The sequence below is a fragment of the Colobus angolensis genome, unplaced genomic scaffold, assembly GCF_000951035.1.
Source record: "Colobus angolensis palliatus isolate OR3802 unplaced genomic scaffold, Cang.pa_1.0 Scaffold282, whole genome shotgun sequence".
Taxonomy (NCBI): Eukaryota; Metazoa; Chordata; class Mammalia; order Primates; family Cercopithecidae; genus Colobus; species Colobus angolensis.
Genome location: NW_012116066.1, coordinates 1401387 through 1416457, shown reverse-complemented (window position 1 = coordinate 1416457; position 15071 = coordinate 1401387). Strand labels below are relative to the sequence as shown.

The following is a 15071-nucleotide window of genomic DNA, read 5'->3' as shown; positions in this document are numbered from 1 at the left end:
AACGTATCTACTTTTCAGAATGAGAATGTATATACTCAGCACATATAGCAGTGCTTGAAATTTATACATGTATATGAGGTAGTCAAAATAGTCAAACAGTAGACAAAGAGGTTTAATGAAAAGCCTCTCTTCAGTTCTCAGGTCCCCCTCCTTTACTTCCTTACCCAGAAGTAACCATGATTACTCGATTTTTATTTTTTGAGACAGGGTCTCACTGCATTGGCCAGGCTAGAGTGCAATGCTGCAATCTTGGCTCACTGCAGCCTCCCCCTCCCGGGCTCAAGTGATCCTCCCACCTCAGCCCCATGAGTAACTGGGACTACAGGCATGAGCTACCATGCCTGGCCAATTTTTTTTTTGTACAGATGGGGTTTTGCCATGTTGCCGAGGCTGGTCTCAAACTCCAGGGCTTAAGCGATCTGCCTGCCTAAGCCTCCCAAAGTACTGGGATTATAGGCATGAGCCACTGAGCCTGCATGATTCCTGGATTCTTAAAGCATTCCTTTTTAACCTTAATTTTCATGGTACAGTGCATCTAATTCTAAGTGATAATCATACTGTGTTTCCTTTAGAATTGCCTTTAGAGAGTTGATATGTTAGCATTGTAGATTTATAGGTAAATTTCATGTTTGTACCTTTAAAATGTGGGAAATTATTTTATCTGCACCCGGGTTTCTCAATGGTGACACTACTGACATTTGGTGAAGGGTTTGTTGTAGGAGGAGGGGGGCTGTCGTGTGCATTGTAGGATGTTTAGCAGCATCCTTGACCTCTACTTACTAGATGCCGGTAACCTCCCCCTCCCAAGTTAGGACAATAAAAAATGTTCAATATTACCAAATGTCCCTGAGAGTGGCAGGGAGAACAAAATCACCCCCAATGGAGAATCACTGATCTATACCATTTGAGGACTTTTTTGATTAGAAAAACAAAAAACAAACAAACAAAAAACAACACATTTGGACATGTAATGTTTCATTATTTAAGTATGTGTTTGCTGAAGCAATGCCTTTTACAATTTTCTAACCTTAGAAACTAGCTCCAGAAGCTCGTCGTTCAAAAGAAGTGCCCCTGAATGAGAAGATTTGTCTGCAAGTGGGGTCCCAGTGTAGCACCAATGAAAGTGAGAAGCCTAGCATTTTGGTTGAAAAATGCATCTCGCCCCCTGAAGGTAACAACTGAAAGCACTATCTCTTGGTGTTTAGAGAATAAATCCAAATACTCCAATGCTTTTGTGCATTATTCATTAATTCATTCAATTCTCAAACATTTTCTGAGTCTAATAAGTGCCAGGCATTATACTAGGTGCTAGCAGCTCAGTGAAAATACGAGTATGTCTTTGCCTTGAAGAAGCTTACAAACAACTTGAATAACAATGCCTAATATTTATATAAAATTTAATAATTTTAAAAATGATATACACATGCACGTGTGTGCGTGTGCACATGAGTGCGCGCGCACACACACACACCTCCCTTAGATTGAGACTCACAGGCTTATCTTGGGAAGTGAGTAAGGCATGTATTATTACCCTGATCCATTTTATGAGGAAGAAAGGAATTGAGTGACTTGCTGTATGTCTTCACATTTCAGGCCCAGTGCTTTCAAAATGAAAAACAAAATACTGTCTTACCCATTATATGTGATAATTAGTTTGATATGCAGGATATATTTGGGAAAAGGTGTTTAAAGAGAAAAATAGTATGCTGGCCTAGCTCCAATACAAGTCTAGACAAGATAATACAAGACAACCCTAGGAAAAGCTGTCAAGTACTGAGGATGATCATTGTTCCCCAATCCCACCTCACCCAATGTCCTTCTGGCTCTTATGTTACATACAGGGAGTAGCATATACTGATTAAGAGCAGGGCTACCAGAAACCAACTGTCTAAGTCCCAGCTCTGCCAGCTATTAGCTGTGTAACCTTGGGCAAATTTCTTAGCCCCTCTGCACCTTAGTTTCCTCATCTGTAAACTGGGCATGATGATGGTATCTCGATGCAGTGGCTCACGCCTCTAATCCCAGTACTTTGGGAGGCCAGGGCGGGTGAATTGATCAGGAGTTTGAGACCAGCCTGGTCAACATGGAGAAAAAAATAATAATTAGCCAGGTGTGGTGGCGCACACTTGTAGTCCCAGCTACTCAGGAGGCTGAGGCAGGAGAATTGCTTGAACCCGGGAAGTGGAGGTTGCAGTGAGCCAGGATCGCACGACTCCACTCCGGTCTGGGTGACAGAACAAGACTCTGTCTCAAAAATAATAATTATTATACTATACTATGACATAAAATGATTGATGATGGCTCAGTGTAGTACCCCTTCAAGGATCATGAGGGATAACAGATTTACATTTTAAACAGAAGTGTTTAATTTAAAGACATTATACCTTAACTAAAATGGCTTTGTGAAGATAGAGATTTTAGGTCAGAAAGATATTAGGGCTCTTAAAGTCATGACACGTAAGAGGCAACTACTAAGAGTTAAGTTAGGCTTACGTTTCCCCAGAATTGCTTTAGGAGGAATGTTTGTTTATTTATTTATTTAGAGACAGACTCTCGTTCTGTCACCCAGGCTGGAGTGCAGTGACAAGATCTCGGCTCACTGCAACCTCCACACCCCTGGTTTAAGCAATTCTTGTGCCTCAGCCTCCCGAGTAGCTGGGACTACAGGTGTGTGCCACCACACCCGGCTATTTTTTGTATTTTTGGTAGAGACAGGGTTTCGCCAATTTGGCCAGGCTGTTGGACTCCTGACCTCAAATGATCCACCCTCGTTGGCCTTCCAAAATGCTGGGAATACAGGCGTGAGCCATCCTGCCTGGCTGAATGTTTATTAAAAAAAAAAAAAAAAAAAGTGTCAGTATTGACCAAAAGACAGAAAGTTAAATTGTACCTCAATAATTTTTTTTAAGACAGATGTATATATAAGGGTTGTTTGTATATCCACATTCATTTAGGAATTGTGTAGATATTGTCTATGATTGAAATAGTTTTTGATCTTTTATCTCTCCCTCCAGTTAGAGGTATTAGTTAGGGTCCCTCAGGGATAGGGAAGATGTTTTCTTTGTATCAGGAGGTAAGAGAGAAGGTTGTGAACAAATTAGATTTGGGTTTCCTCCATCCTGGGTGACTTCTAGGTAAAATGGGGTGAGAGATGAAGAGTTTGCTTTCTGACAAAGCAGCATGAAGCACTCTCATCATCCCCCATGCTAAAGAGTGATTCACTAGTTTGCATTACAAGGAAAGAAGGGTCTTAAACTCTTGGCCTGGATGTTGTAGGTGATCCTGAGTCTGCTGTGACTGAGCTTCAATGCATTTGGCACAACCTGAGCTACATGAAGTGTTCTTGGCTCCCTGGAAGGAATACCAGTCCCGACACTAACTATACTCTCTACTATTGGTGAGTATGTACAGTACAATTACTGGAAGACTGATTGTGTTGGGAGCCTTTGGATCCAACCTAGTTAAAAAAAAGAACAGTCTATTTTCTTCTGCAAACCCAACAAGATGGACAATTTGCTTCAATGAAAAATGCATCTGCCTTTGGTGTCTACTTTTTAAATAAACTTTCTATTTTCAAGTATAGATCCTGTATATTACCAGAAAAAATGTACAGAGAGATCCCATATACCCTTCACTCAGTTTCTCCCAGTGGTAACATCTTGTGTAACTATAGTGCATTATCAAAACCGGAAAGTTGGCATTGGTACAATCCAAAAACCTCAATCCTATTTCAACAGTTTTACATGCACTCGTGTGTGTGTATATGTATAGTTGTATGCAGTTTTATCACATGTGAAGATATACAATGGTTCCATCACCATGAGGAGTTGTCCTTTTATAGCCACACTCACCTCCATCTTTTTTTTTTTTTTTTTTTTTGAGACAGAGTCTCGCTCTGTCTCCCAGGCTGGAGTGCAGTGGCGCTATCTCAGCTCGCTGCAAGCTCTGCCTCCCGGGTTCATGCCATGCTTCTGCCTCAGCCTCCCAAGTAGCTGGGACTATAGGCGCCCGCCACCATGCCTGGCTAATTTTTTGTATTTTTAGTAGAGACAGGGTTTCACTGTGTTAGCCAGGATGGTCTTGATCTCTTGACCTTGTAATCCACCCGTCTCGGCCTCCCAAAGTGCTGGGATTACAGGAGTGTGCCACCGCGCCCAGCCTCACCTCCATCTTAAACCATCTCTCCTTGTACACCCCTCTCCCCTAATCCTGTAACCTCTGGCAACCACTAATCTGTTCTCCATCTCTTTAATTTTATTATTTCAAGAATGTTACTGAAATGGAATCCTATAGTACATAACCACTTAAGACTGGCTTAAAAAAAAAAACAACAACTCAGCGTAATACCCTGGAGATCTGTACAAGTAGGTGTATATCAAGAGACCACTCCTTTTTATAGCTCAGTAGTATTCCATGATATGGACGTACGAGTTTTTTAAACCATTCATTCATTAAAGGATATCTCAGTTGTTTCCAGTGTTTTGCTATTATGAATAAAGCTACTGTAAATATTCACATACAGATTTTTATATGAACATAACTTTTCATTTCTCTGGAATAAATGCCCAAGAGTGCAATTGCTGGGTTATGTAGTAATTGTGTATTTAGTTTTTTTAAAAAAATGCCAAACTATTTTCTAAAGAAGTTAGTTCACCTTACATTTCCACTAGCAATGTATGAGTTATTGATGTCTACTTTTAAAAAGGAAAGTGATATCATGTCTGGGGTCAACAAGTTGTTTGTTTGTTTGTTTATGTTTTTGACATAGAGTCTTGTTCTGTCACCCAGGCTGGAGTGCAGTGGTGCAATCTCGGCTCACTACAACCTCTGCCTCCTGGGTTCAAGTGATTCTCCTGCCTCAGCCTCCCAAGCAGCTGGAATTACATGCATGTACCAGCATGCCTGGCTAATTTTTGTATTTTTAGTAGAAACAAGGTTTCAACATGTTGGCCAGGCTGGTCTCAGATCCCTGACCTCAAGTGATCTTCCCATTTCGGCCTCCCAAAGTGCTGGGATTACAGGTGTGAGCCATCACACCCAGCCTCAAAAAGTAGTTTAGCTTCCTGCAAAATAACTTTGATATTTTGATATTTGATACTTCAGTATTTGGTATTTGTGACTATATCTACTACAAAGTTTGTTAAATTTCTAAGTTAGTCTTCCATCATTCCCTTTAGAGCCTAGAATTATTAGCAACAGAACAAGGAAGAAAGATCAGGTTAATCCAATTTAATTCAGTAAACCTTTATTTTACTGAATAAAGGTTTTGTGGATAAACCACTGAATGCACAACAGAGACAAGAAACATATCTCTTCTCTCCTAAAGCTTAAACTATAGAGGAGAAGATAGTGCCTGATACAGTGACCTGCACTGAATTAAATAAGACAGTGTATGCTGAAGGCTGTTGCAGAGGGATAGATTCCTGTGGGAAGTTAGGTTGAAGCTTGGCTTGGTAGTCGAGGGGAGGTGGATGGGTGGATGGAGAGGGGACTAGGAGGCTTTGATGAAGGAGGCAGACTGCCCAGATGGGGAAGTTTCTCTGAGGCTGGCCTCTGAGGAGCATTTTGAGAAATGGAGATATTTAATCATTGTGATATCAGGGTGGAGAAGGGGAGACCTAGCATAGGCAGTCTGCCTCCACATGGCCTTGTTCCCTGACTGTCATTTGTTAAGACTGCTTCTGAGAGAATGGAATGTGGAGGGCCATGTCCAAGACTTGTGAAGCTACTGGATAAACATGGCCTTTCATGCTAGAGTGTCTGCTTTGCCTGATGACATGATGGAAAGCATTTTTGGTACATTAAAACACTCATGGCTATACCATGGAGTAGAATGCAAAACACACACACACACACACACACACACACACACACACACACACACACACTTTTGGATGAAAACCTCCAAAGTTGCCCTAGGATTCACATCCGCACTCCTCCCTGGTGGAAGGATCCTCCTGGCAAAGTTGGGAAGTCCTGAAGGAGGAGCCAGAAGTTCTGTGTGGTTGTATCTGAGGTCTGTTTCTTTTTTTCCCCCTGATGTAAATCTCATTTGAGGTTTTGTAGTTTCACCTGCTCACTCTTGATACCTGTTGTTTCTCCTTTACTTAAAACCCTTCAGTGGCTCCCTGGTGGCTTTAGGTTAAAGTCTAAACTCTCCAGCATGACAGACACATCACTTTATGACCGACCTGGCCCCTGTCAACCTCTCCAGACTCGGTTGCATCTGCCTCCACGCACCCCCGCCCCTCTTGCAGCCTACCGTTTGCCCACAGCAAACTTCTTTTAGTTCCTCAGACTGCTTTCTTCAAATACTCAAACAGAACTAGATTTCAAACAGAATATTCAAACAGAATAGTGGAAACATTCTGCATCCTCTTGTAGCCTAGGCCTTTCCTTTTCACTTGGATGCTTCTTATTTGTCTTTATCCTTATTTCAGCCCAGACACCATTTCCTCTCCAGAAAGCCTTCCTTGACCTCTCAAGTCTAGACATGTGCCCCTTCCTCTCGTCCCACGGCACCTTGCAATTTCTTGTGTCATACTACCCAGCACATTGTGTTGTCATTTCTTGTTACTTGGTGGTAGCCTGCTACAGGCTTCAGTTTCTCTTGAGAGCAGGAGCTGTGTCTTGTTTCTTCTGGTGCCTGATATTTAGTAGGTATTCTATAAACAAGTTGTGAATGTTTGGTAGGATCCAAAGCTAGAGAAGATTGCAGTGATGACTTACGAGGTATAAGCAACTGAGGAGTATTATTGTTCATGAATAAAAAGAGGGAAGGATTGAGTAGATCCAGATCCCTGAAGAATTGCTAAGAAGGGGCCAAAAAACTAAGCCTTACTAAGAAGGAGTAGCCTGGCTATTTATGTTGCAGTAAAGTTTAGGGAGAGCTGTTACACAAGCTTTTAAGATGTCTTGTGAGTTGGTAGCATCCATGTGTTTATTATGCTATTAACCCCTCTTATTTTCCCTGGAGTCATTATTGGTAAAGCCACAGGGAAAACCTTTAAAGAATCTATGTCTATATAAGGGGCTGGAAAAGAAGGGAAGAAGTCTTAAAACTGTATCTCATTCCATGGCAGACTGGGTAGGAAATTATCCCAGCTATTAGAATCAGGGTGCCACTGGAGGCAGATGGTGGCCTAGTCCTTGGGGTTCTTCTAAGACAAAAATAGGGAAGTGCCTTGGGAATATAGTAGCGAAAACAGTCTCAATGCAAATTGTAAAAGAATGTTTGCTCTGGGTGAATGAATTACAAAAAAACTGGACTGACCAATTTAAAAAAGCATTCCTTTTCCTCTGGGCTGAAGCAGGCTGTCACCAAAGCTGAGAACAGATGGTACTTGGACTGGCTTTCAGCCCTCAGTTGATGTCTTTTTGCAGGGAACAATCTATATAGCCACTGGAGGTGGCTCAAGCCACAATCCCAAGATAGTGGTGGGTCACTAGCATCCAAGGGAGGCAGGTATCAAGGATCCTACTTTTTTTGTGATAGGGTCTTGCTCTGTTGCCCAGGCTGAAGTACAGTTGGTGTGATCATTGCTCACTGCAGCTTCAACCTTCTAGGCCCAAGCCATTCCCCCATGTCAGCCTCCTGAGTAGCTGGGATCACAGGTGTATACCACCATACCCAGCTAATTTTTGTGTTTTTTGTAGAGATGGGGTTTTGCCATGGTGCCCAGGTTGCTCTCAAACTCCTGGGCTCAAGCCTGCCTCGGCCTCCCAAAGTGCTGGGATTACAGGCATGAGCCACCGCACCTGGCCTACTTCTTGTCATACACAGTCCCAGAGCTGGTCATCAGCAGGGGCTCTTTCTGTAAGTATAGTTCTGTGCCATCCAGTATAGGAGCCACTGGCTACATGTGGCTAGTTACGTTTTAAGTTAAATTAATTAAAATGGAATCAAATTAAAACTTCAGTTGCATAGTCTTGCCAGCCACTTTTCACAAGTGATGAGTGTGGCTCTTGTGTTGGACAGCACAGATAGCAACCATTTCCATAATGCCAGAAAGTTCTGTTGGATGGTGCTGGTATAGGTTCTGAATCTTATCCCCTTACCACCTCACAGCTTATTCTTTCTGGAGCCACACTGCTTGGGTTGAAATCCTGGCTCTCTTCCTTACTTTAGTGTGATTTTGGGTAAGTCCCTTCTCTCTCAGCCTTAGTTTTGTAATCTGGGAAATGGAGATAGTAATAATAGTGCCTGCTTCTTAAGGTTGTTGTGAGGGCCAGTGTTTAGAGCCATGACTAGCTGCTAGCATATGTAAAGTAAGCACTCAATCCATGATAGCTCTTATTACCATTGGCTGGGCGCGGTGGCTCACTCCTGTAATCCCAGCACTTTGGGAGGCTGAGGCGGATGGATCACGAGTTCAGGAGATTGAGACCATCCTGGCTAACATGGTGAAACCCTGTCTCTACTAAAAATACAAAAACATTAGCCGGGTGTGTGGTGGTGGGCACCTGTAGTCCCAGCTACTTGGGAGGCTGAGGCAGGAGAATGGCATGAACCTGGGAGGCGGAGCTTGCAGTGAGCCGAGATCGCGCCACTGCACTCCAGCCTGGGTGACAGAGCAAGACTCCATCTCAAAAACAAAAACAAAAACAAAAACTAATTATTATTGTTATTCATCTCCACTCCCTTGCAGATGCAGTCAGTACACAGTGCTGGCCTCTTCCCCTGTCTCACAGAATTGGTACCTAACCCATACTCCCTTCTTTCTTGCTGTCCTCTAGATAGATCCTTTCTAATCAAAACCACAAAAGAAAGGGAGTCAAGACACAGTGCTCATTAGCAAGCACCAGAAATGGTTGCTTATGCAGGTACCAGTATAAATCACATCAAACAAACTGCCAGAGACTGTTTTCCCTAACCCCCAACCAGAAAATATAGAGTCTCTCTTTGTAGGTTTTTTTTTTTGTTTTTGGAGACAGAGTCTCATTTTATCGCCCAGGCTGGAGTGCAGTGGTGCGATCTCGGCTCACTGCAGCCTCCGCCTCCCGAGTTCCAGTGATTCTCCTGAGTAGCTGGGATTACAGGCGCATGCCACCACACCTGGCTCATTTTTGTATTTTCATTAGAAACAGGGTTTTACCATGTTGGTCAGGCTGGTCTTGAACTCCTGACCTCAAGTGATCCACCCGCCTGGGCCTCCTAAAGTGCTGGGATTACAGGCGTGACCCGTGACGCCTGGCCTGGAGTCATTTTTTGAAATCAAAATAATTTATTGCAGCCCTAGGGCAATGACTTGTGTTCCTGCAGGGACAGTCTGGCATTGAACAGACCCTGGCCTGAAGAGCTGCAGACTAGTCATACCAATGAATTTTAGGGAATTTTTTTTTACCACATTAATCATCTTCTGAGTTGGGAAAATAGTCTTTAATTTGTGAATTTCCTTCTCATAGCTGCAGTGTGACTCTGCAGATGAATTCAGTATATAAATTTTAACAGGGATCACCTGCTGTTTTAGGTTAATGTTTCACAAGAATTCAAGAAATGTTATCTATTCAGAACCAGTATTTTCCCTTCTATAACTATTTCTAAATTACAACAAAATTGTTTTAAAATTTCATATCTGAGATCCATGAGCATATGCAGAATACTCAGGGTGCAGAAATGAAAAAGGGATCAAGAAGATTGTGCATTCGAGGAGTTCCTTTCATCATTAAAAAACAGTTTTACACATGGCTTTCTTTAGTTATGTAAGAAAAATGTCATTAAATTTCTTCAGTTTCTGTTTTTGGCTGTGGGCGGGAAACATTCCAGGACTGTCTGATCCAAAAACTAGTCATGACAATAACTTCATTTTTACAACACTGTTTTCTTCATAAACCACAGGGGGCTGCAACTAGGGGGAAAAGCTCATGTACTACCTTTTGAAGGAAAAAAGCATTTTCTATATTGAAACATTTCTTTGTGCAGCCTTTGAAGGAATAAATACATTAGCTCTGAGGTTTTTTTTTTTCTTTTTTTTTTTTAAACTGACTTGCAGCAGAATCTCCTGGAGAATTGCTGTTCAAATACTGGTTCCTAGGTCCTGGCAGAACCTTCTAAATCAGACTCTCTGGGAGAGGGTTTGAGGAACCTGCATCTTAAAGTAGTACAGAGGATTCTGAGTAACAGGTTAGGGATTTGGGACTCTTTATTCTTAGTTCATTTTTCTTAAAATGGTCTTCCTTTTCTGCAAAACCTTTGTGCAACTCCCTTTGTGGCTGATGATGTAAGACTTGACTCTTGTCTTCTGCCAGTTACTACAAAACAGTTCTCTGATAGCCTAGATTAAAAAAAAAAAAAAAAGAAAAGTGTAATAAACACATTGCCTGCCTGCGCTGGGCTAGATGCTGATGATCTTTGGGGAAAGGTATGTGTAGAGGAGAAATGGTAAATAAAATATCTACAATACTGCTTATGGAAGATAGTTAAAGCCACACAGTGGAGTGAGACACTCAGAAAGCGATTGTGTTTTAGAACATTGACCTGGTAGTGATTGGAGGACACGAATAATGAAGGTCAGGGAGGTCAATCTGAAGAAGCAATGGAGCCTGTAGTCATTAGGGTGTGAACTCAGGGTGTGGGCAATGGGAGTATCATAGAAGACGAGGATCCAGGAAGCTTTGCAAAGGAAGAAAGAACAGAATTTGGTGATAGAATACAGGGAACAGAGGTGGGGGGAAAAGGTGATTTTAATTTAAATTATCTAATCTAGGAGCCCAAAGAAAATGAGCTCTGACTGATGGAAATGGGAAGGTTGGAAGAAAAAACAGTTTGGTGGGGAAGAGGGTGCATGATGTGTTTTGGACGCTGGATTTGAGGCAACGGTAGAACACTCAAATAGAGCAGTTGGAAATCTGAGATTAGTTCTTAGGTGAGATGTCAGGATTAGGAATTCCCAGCATAGAAACTGTAGTCGAGGGATAGGAGAGTGATAAACTGGAGGTGAGTAAATGAGGGAGTCAGAAAGAGAAGAATGTGAGTAGTCCTCCTACTCCCTCTCTGCTGGAAGAGGGTGGAGGGAGCGGAACAAGCCAAGAAACAAGGAAGGAGCAGGTCAGAGGGATCAGAGGAGGAATCATAGAATTCAGCAGATAGGCATTTTCAGGAAGCATGAAACTTCTAATCCCAGCCTTAGAATGTCTTCTCTTATACAGAAGAAATAGGCCTCCTGTAGTCTCCATAGCTGCTGACAGTACCAGTGTTCATCAAAAAGGAACAATCTAGGCTGGGCGCGGGGGCTCACGCCTGTAATCCCAACACTTTGGGAGGCCGAAGCGGGTGGATCACTTGAGGTCAGGAGTTCAAGACCAGCCTGGCCAACATGGTGAACCCCTGTCTCCACTAAAAATACAAAAATTAGCTGGACGTAGCAGTGCGTGCCTGTAATCCCAGCTACTCAGGAGGCCGAGGCATGAGAATCACTGGAACTCGGGAGGCAGAGGCTGCAGTCAGCTGAGATTGTGCCACTGCACTCCAGCCTGGGCAGACAGAGTAAGACTCTGTCTAAATAAATAAATAAATAAATAGATAGATAGATAGATAGATAGATAGATAGATAGATAGATAGATAGATAAATAAATAAGAAAACAGTCTTTTCTTCCTAGCATATGAAATGAGTCACATTGTAAAATAGGGTTTTTTTTTTTTTAAGTTATCTTGCCTATTGCAAATACTGCTTTTCATGGACATCTTCAGTCATTAAAAAGAATTCTGCCTTTTTTTTTTTTTTTTTGAGGAAGAGTCTCACTGTGTCACCCAGGCTGGAGTGCAGTGGTGCAATCTCAGTTCACTGCAACCTCTGCCTCCCAGGTTCAAGAGATTCTCCTTCCTTAGCCTCCTGAGTAGCTGGGATTACAGGCGCCTGCCACCACACCTGGCTAATTTTTGTATTTTTGGTAGAGACAGGGTTTCACCATGTTGGCAAGGCTGGTTTCCAACTCCTGACCTCAAGTGGTCCGCCTGCCTCGGCCTCCAAAAGTGCTGGGATTACAGGTGTGAGCTACCGCGCCCAGCCTGCTCTTATTTCTTGAATACCTTGTTGAATATAATGCAGAAGATTGTCTCATTTTTTCTTGTAGGCACAGAAGCCTGGAAAAAATTCGTCAATGTGAAGAGATCTATAAAGAAGGCCAATATTTTGGTTGTTCCTTTGATCTGACCAAAGTGAAGGATTCCAGTTTTGAACAACACAGTGTCCAAATAATGGTCAAGGATTATGCAGGAAAAATTAAACCATCCTTCAATATAGTGCCTTTGACTTCCCGTGGTAAGTTTTAGAAGTCCTCTAAAACAGTATGGATAAAAAGTGTGTTATATCTTTTGCACAATCAATACAAATAATAAAAAATGATGATTTTGGATTTAAGATCTTCTGAAACAAGGGACTATATTGATGTATAACTGTCTTTGATAGATTCTTTTTAAAGAAGCAAACTTGGAAATTCTTTTTATTGAACACATGTGCCAGATATTTTATCCTTGTTTACTTATGAGTACACTGAGAGATAGAACAGTTAGTTGTAGAATCAACATTGGAATTGTCTCAGTTCATTGTTTGTTTGGTATTTTCTGGTATTCTGTTGTTTAAACAGAATACCAGAAACTGGGTAATTTATAAAAAAAAGGAATTTATTTCTTACAGTTCTGGAGACAGGGAAGTGGAAGGTCAAGGGGCCAAATCTGGTGAGTGTCTTCTTGTTTGTGGGGACTTTCTGCAAAGTCCCAAGGCTGCACAGGGCATCACATGGTGAGGGAGTTGAGCATGCTAGCTCAGGTCTCTCTTCCTCTTCGTATGCATCCGCCAGTCCCACTCCCATGATAACCCATTAATCCATTAATCAGTGAATAGATCAATCCATGAAGGCAGAACCCTCATGACCCAATTATCTCTTAAAGGCCCAACCTCTCCATACTGCCACATTGGGGATGAAGTTTCAACGTGAGTTTGGGAGAAGATAAACATTCAAATCATAGCAGGAACCCAGGCCGTCTGACTCTAAGATCTAGTCTCTTAATACTTAAAGAGGATAATGCTCATAATGATCATATATAGTTCCTGAATAATCTGTCTCTTAGAAAAGGCATAGACTGAAGGTAGTGTAATCGGGTGATATTTCAAATATTTAGCATTCTGTATGGCATGGGAACTGATCAGTTAGAAAAACCAGTATAGTCATAACTGTGGGTGCCAGCTGCAAGTCAGCCTGTTAGAAAGCACCCTCAACTTGAACACAAAATATCTGATTAGGTTCTAACTCCTCCACTTCTGGCAAGGCATATAAACCCCCTTCAAATATTTCCTTATCTGTGAAATGGAATATATCATCTCTCTCTATCTAAAAACATTGCCATAAGGTCCAAATGACATAAAGCATATTAACACTTTTTGTAAATTACTAAAGCAAATTCCATAAGTGTAATGGGTTATTTGTTGAAATATCCCAACTGGGAGCTCAGATTCTGGCTAAGATAGTCATAGAAGTGAATTCTAATAGGGTACCAAAGTCAGCTTACTTTGTAGGCCAAGAGAGTGAGGTTGGAGTATTTTGCCCAGTGGGGTAAGCTGAAGCAGAGCCCTTTTTCTTGTTTGGCAGATTATCTTAAATGACCTTTTAAGGCTTATTTTGCTGTTTTTCTCCCTGGATATTAATGGTGATATAAAGGAAGAAGGAAGATCCTTCTCAGATAGAAGATGATATCTTCAAGTTGTTTTCTGTTAATTACCCATTATCATCTATTGCTTGGTCTTAAGTATAACTGACTCCTGAAAAAGTAAATTGACCAGGCTAATGCTTTTTTAAAAATAAATTATTTTTTTCTTTTTCTGAGACAGGGTCTCTGTTGCCCAGGCTGGAATGCAGTGGTGTGGTCACAGCTCACTGCAGCCTTGACCTCCCGGGCTCAAGCTATCCTCCCATCTCAGCCTCCTGAGTACCTGGGACCATAGGCGTGTGCCACCACGCCAGGCTAATTTTTGTATTTTTTGTAGAGACAGGGTTTTGCCATGTTTCCCAGGCTGGTCTCAATCTCCTGAGCTCAAGCGATCTACCCACCTTGGCCTCCCAAAGTATTTTATTCTTAATTGTGGTTATAAACACACAGCATTAAAATTACCATCATAAACATTTTAAGTGTACAGTTCAGTAGTGTTAAGTATATTCACATTGTTGTGCAGCAGATCTTTAGAACTTGTTCATCTTGCAAAACCGAAAGTCTGTTCATTAAACATTAATTTCCCCTCCCCCCCGCCCTTGGCAACCACCTTTCTACTTTCTGTTTCTATGAATTCGACTACTTAAGATATCATATAGTATTTGTCTTTTGTGACTGGCTTGTTTTACCTAGCATAATTTCCTTGAGGTGCATTTATGTTGTAGCATGTGTCAGAGACTAAGCCAGTGTTTTAATGGTGGTCTTTGATTGGCGTTAATAAGTGACAACTAGAGAAGCCCCTTGTAGCTGGTGCCTTATTACTCATCAGGTGGAAGTACATCTGGATCCAAGCCCTTCTTTATTCTCTATGTTGCATCTAGATGTCCTGATTATACCCTGGCCATTTTCTAACCAGATCCAGGTCAGAGTTCATATCATCTGCTAGATATGCCAAATATGTTCCTTAAATACATTTTACTAGGCAGTTTTAAATAAACTTCTTCCGTAATTGTGGCTAATCGGAAATTCTAAAACTATATATCTGATCATGAAAGGCCACTAAATGCATTAGCTCTGTTTTGATTTAACTTTATGAACCCTACATATATATGCAGTTGTCTCTCAGTATTTGTGGGGGATTGCTTCCAGGAACTTCCAAGGTACCAAAATCCATGGATGCTCAAGTCGCTGATAAAAAGTAGCATAGTACTTGCATATAACCTATGCACATTTTCTCATATACTTTAAATCATCTCTACATTACTTATAATACCTAATACAATGTAAATGCTATGTAAATAGTTGTTATATTATCTAGGGAATAAATGAGAAGGAAAAAGTCTGTACATGTTCAGCACAGATGATATTTTTTAAAAAATATTTTCAGTTCGGGAGGCCGAGACGGGCGGATCACGAGGTCAGGAG

At 41.6% G+C, this 15071-nt stretch overlaps 1 protein-coding gene across 1 annotated transcript in view; it reads left to right on the top strand.

The window, feature by feature from the left end:
- Positions 1 to 15071, top strand: part of IL13RA1 (interleukin 13 receptor, alpha 1) — a 66357-nt gene that overhangs the window by 18358 nt on the left and 32928 nt on the right. The window contains exons 3-5 of the mRNA XM_011948695.1: positions 1033 to 1171; positions 3277 to 3397; positions 12074 to 12261. Coding sequence (XP_011804085.1) covers positions 1033 to 1171; positions 3277 to 3397; positions 12074 to 12261 — 448 coding nt within the window. The remainder of the gene's footprint in view (positions 1 to 1032; positions 1172 to 3276; positions 3398 to 12073; positions 12262 to 15071) is intronic.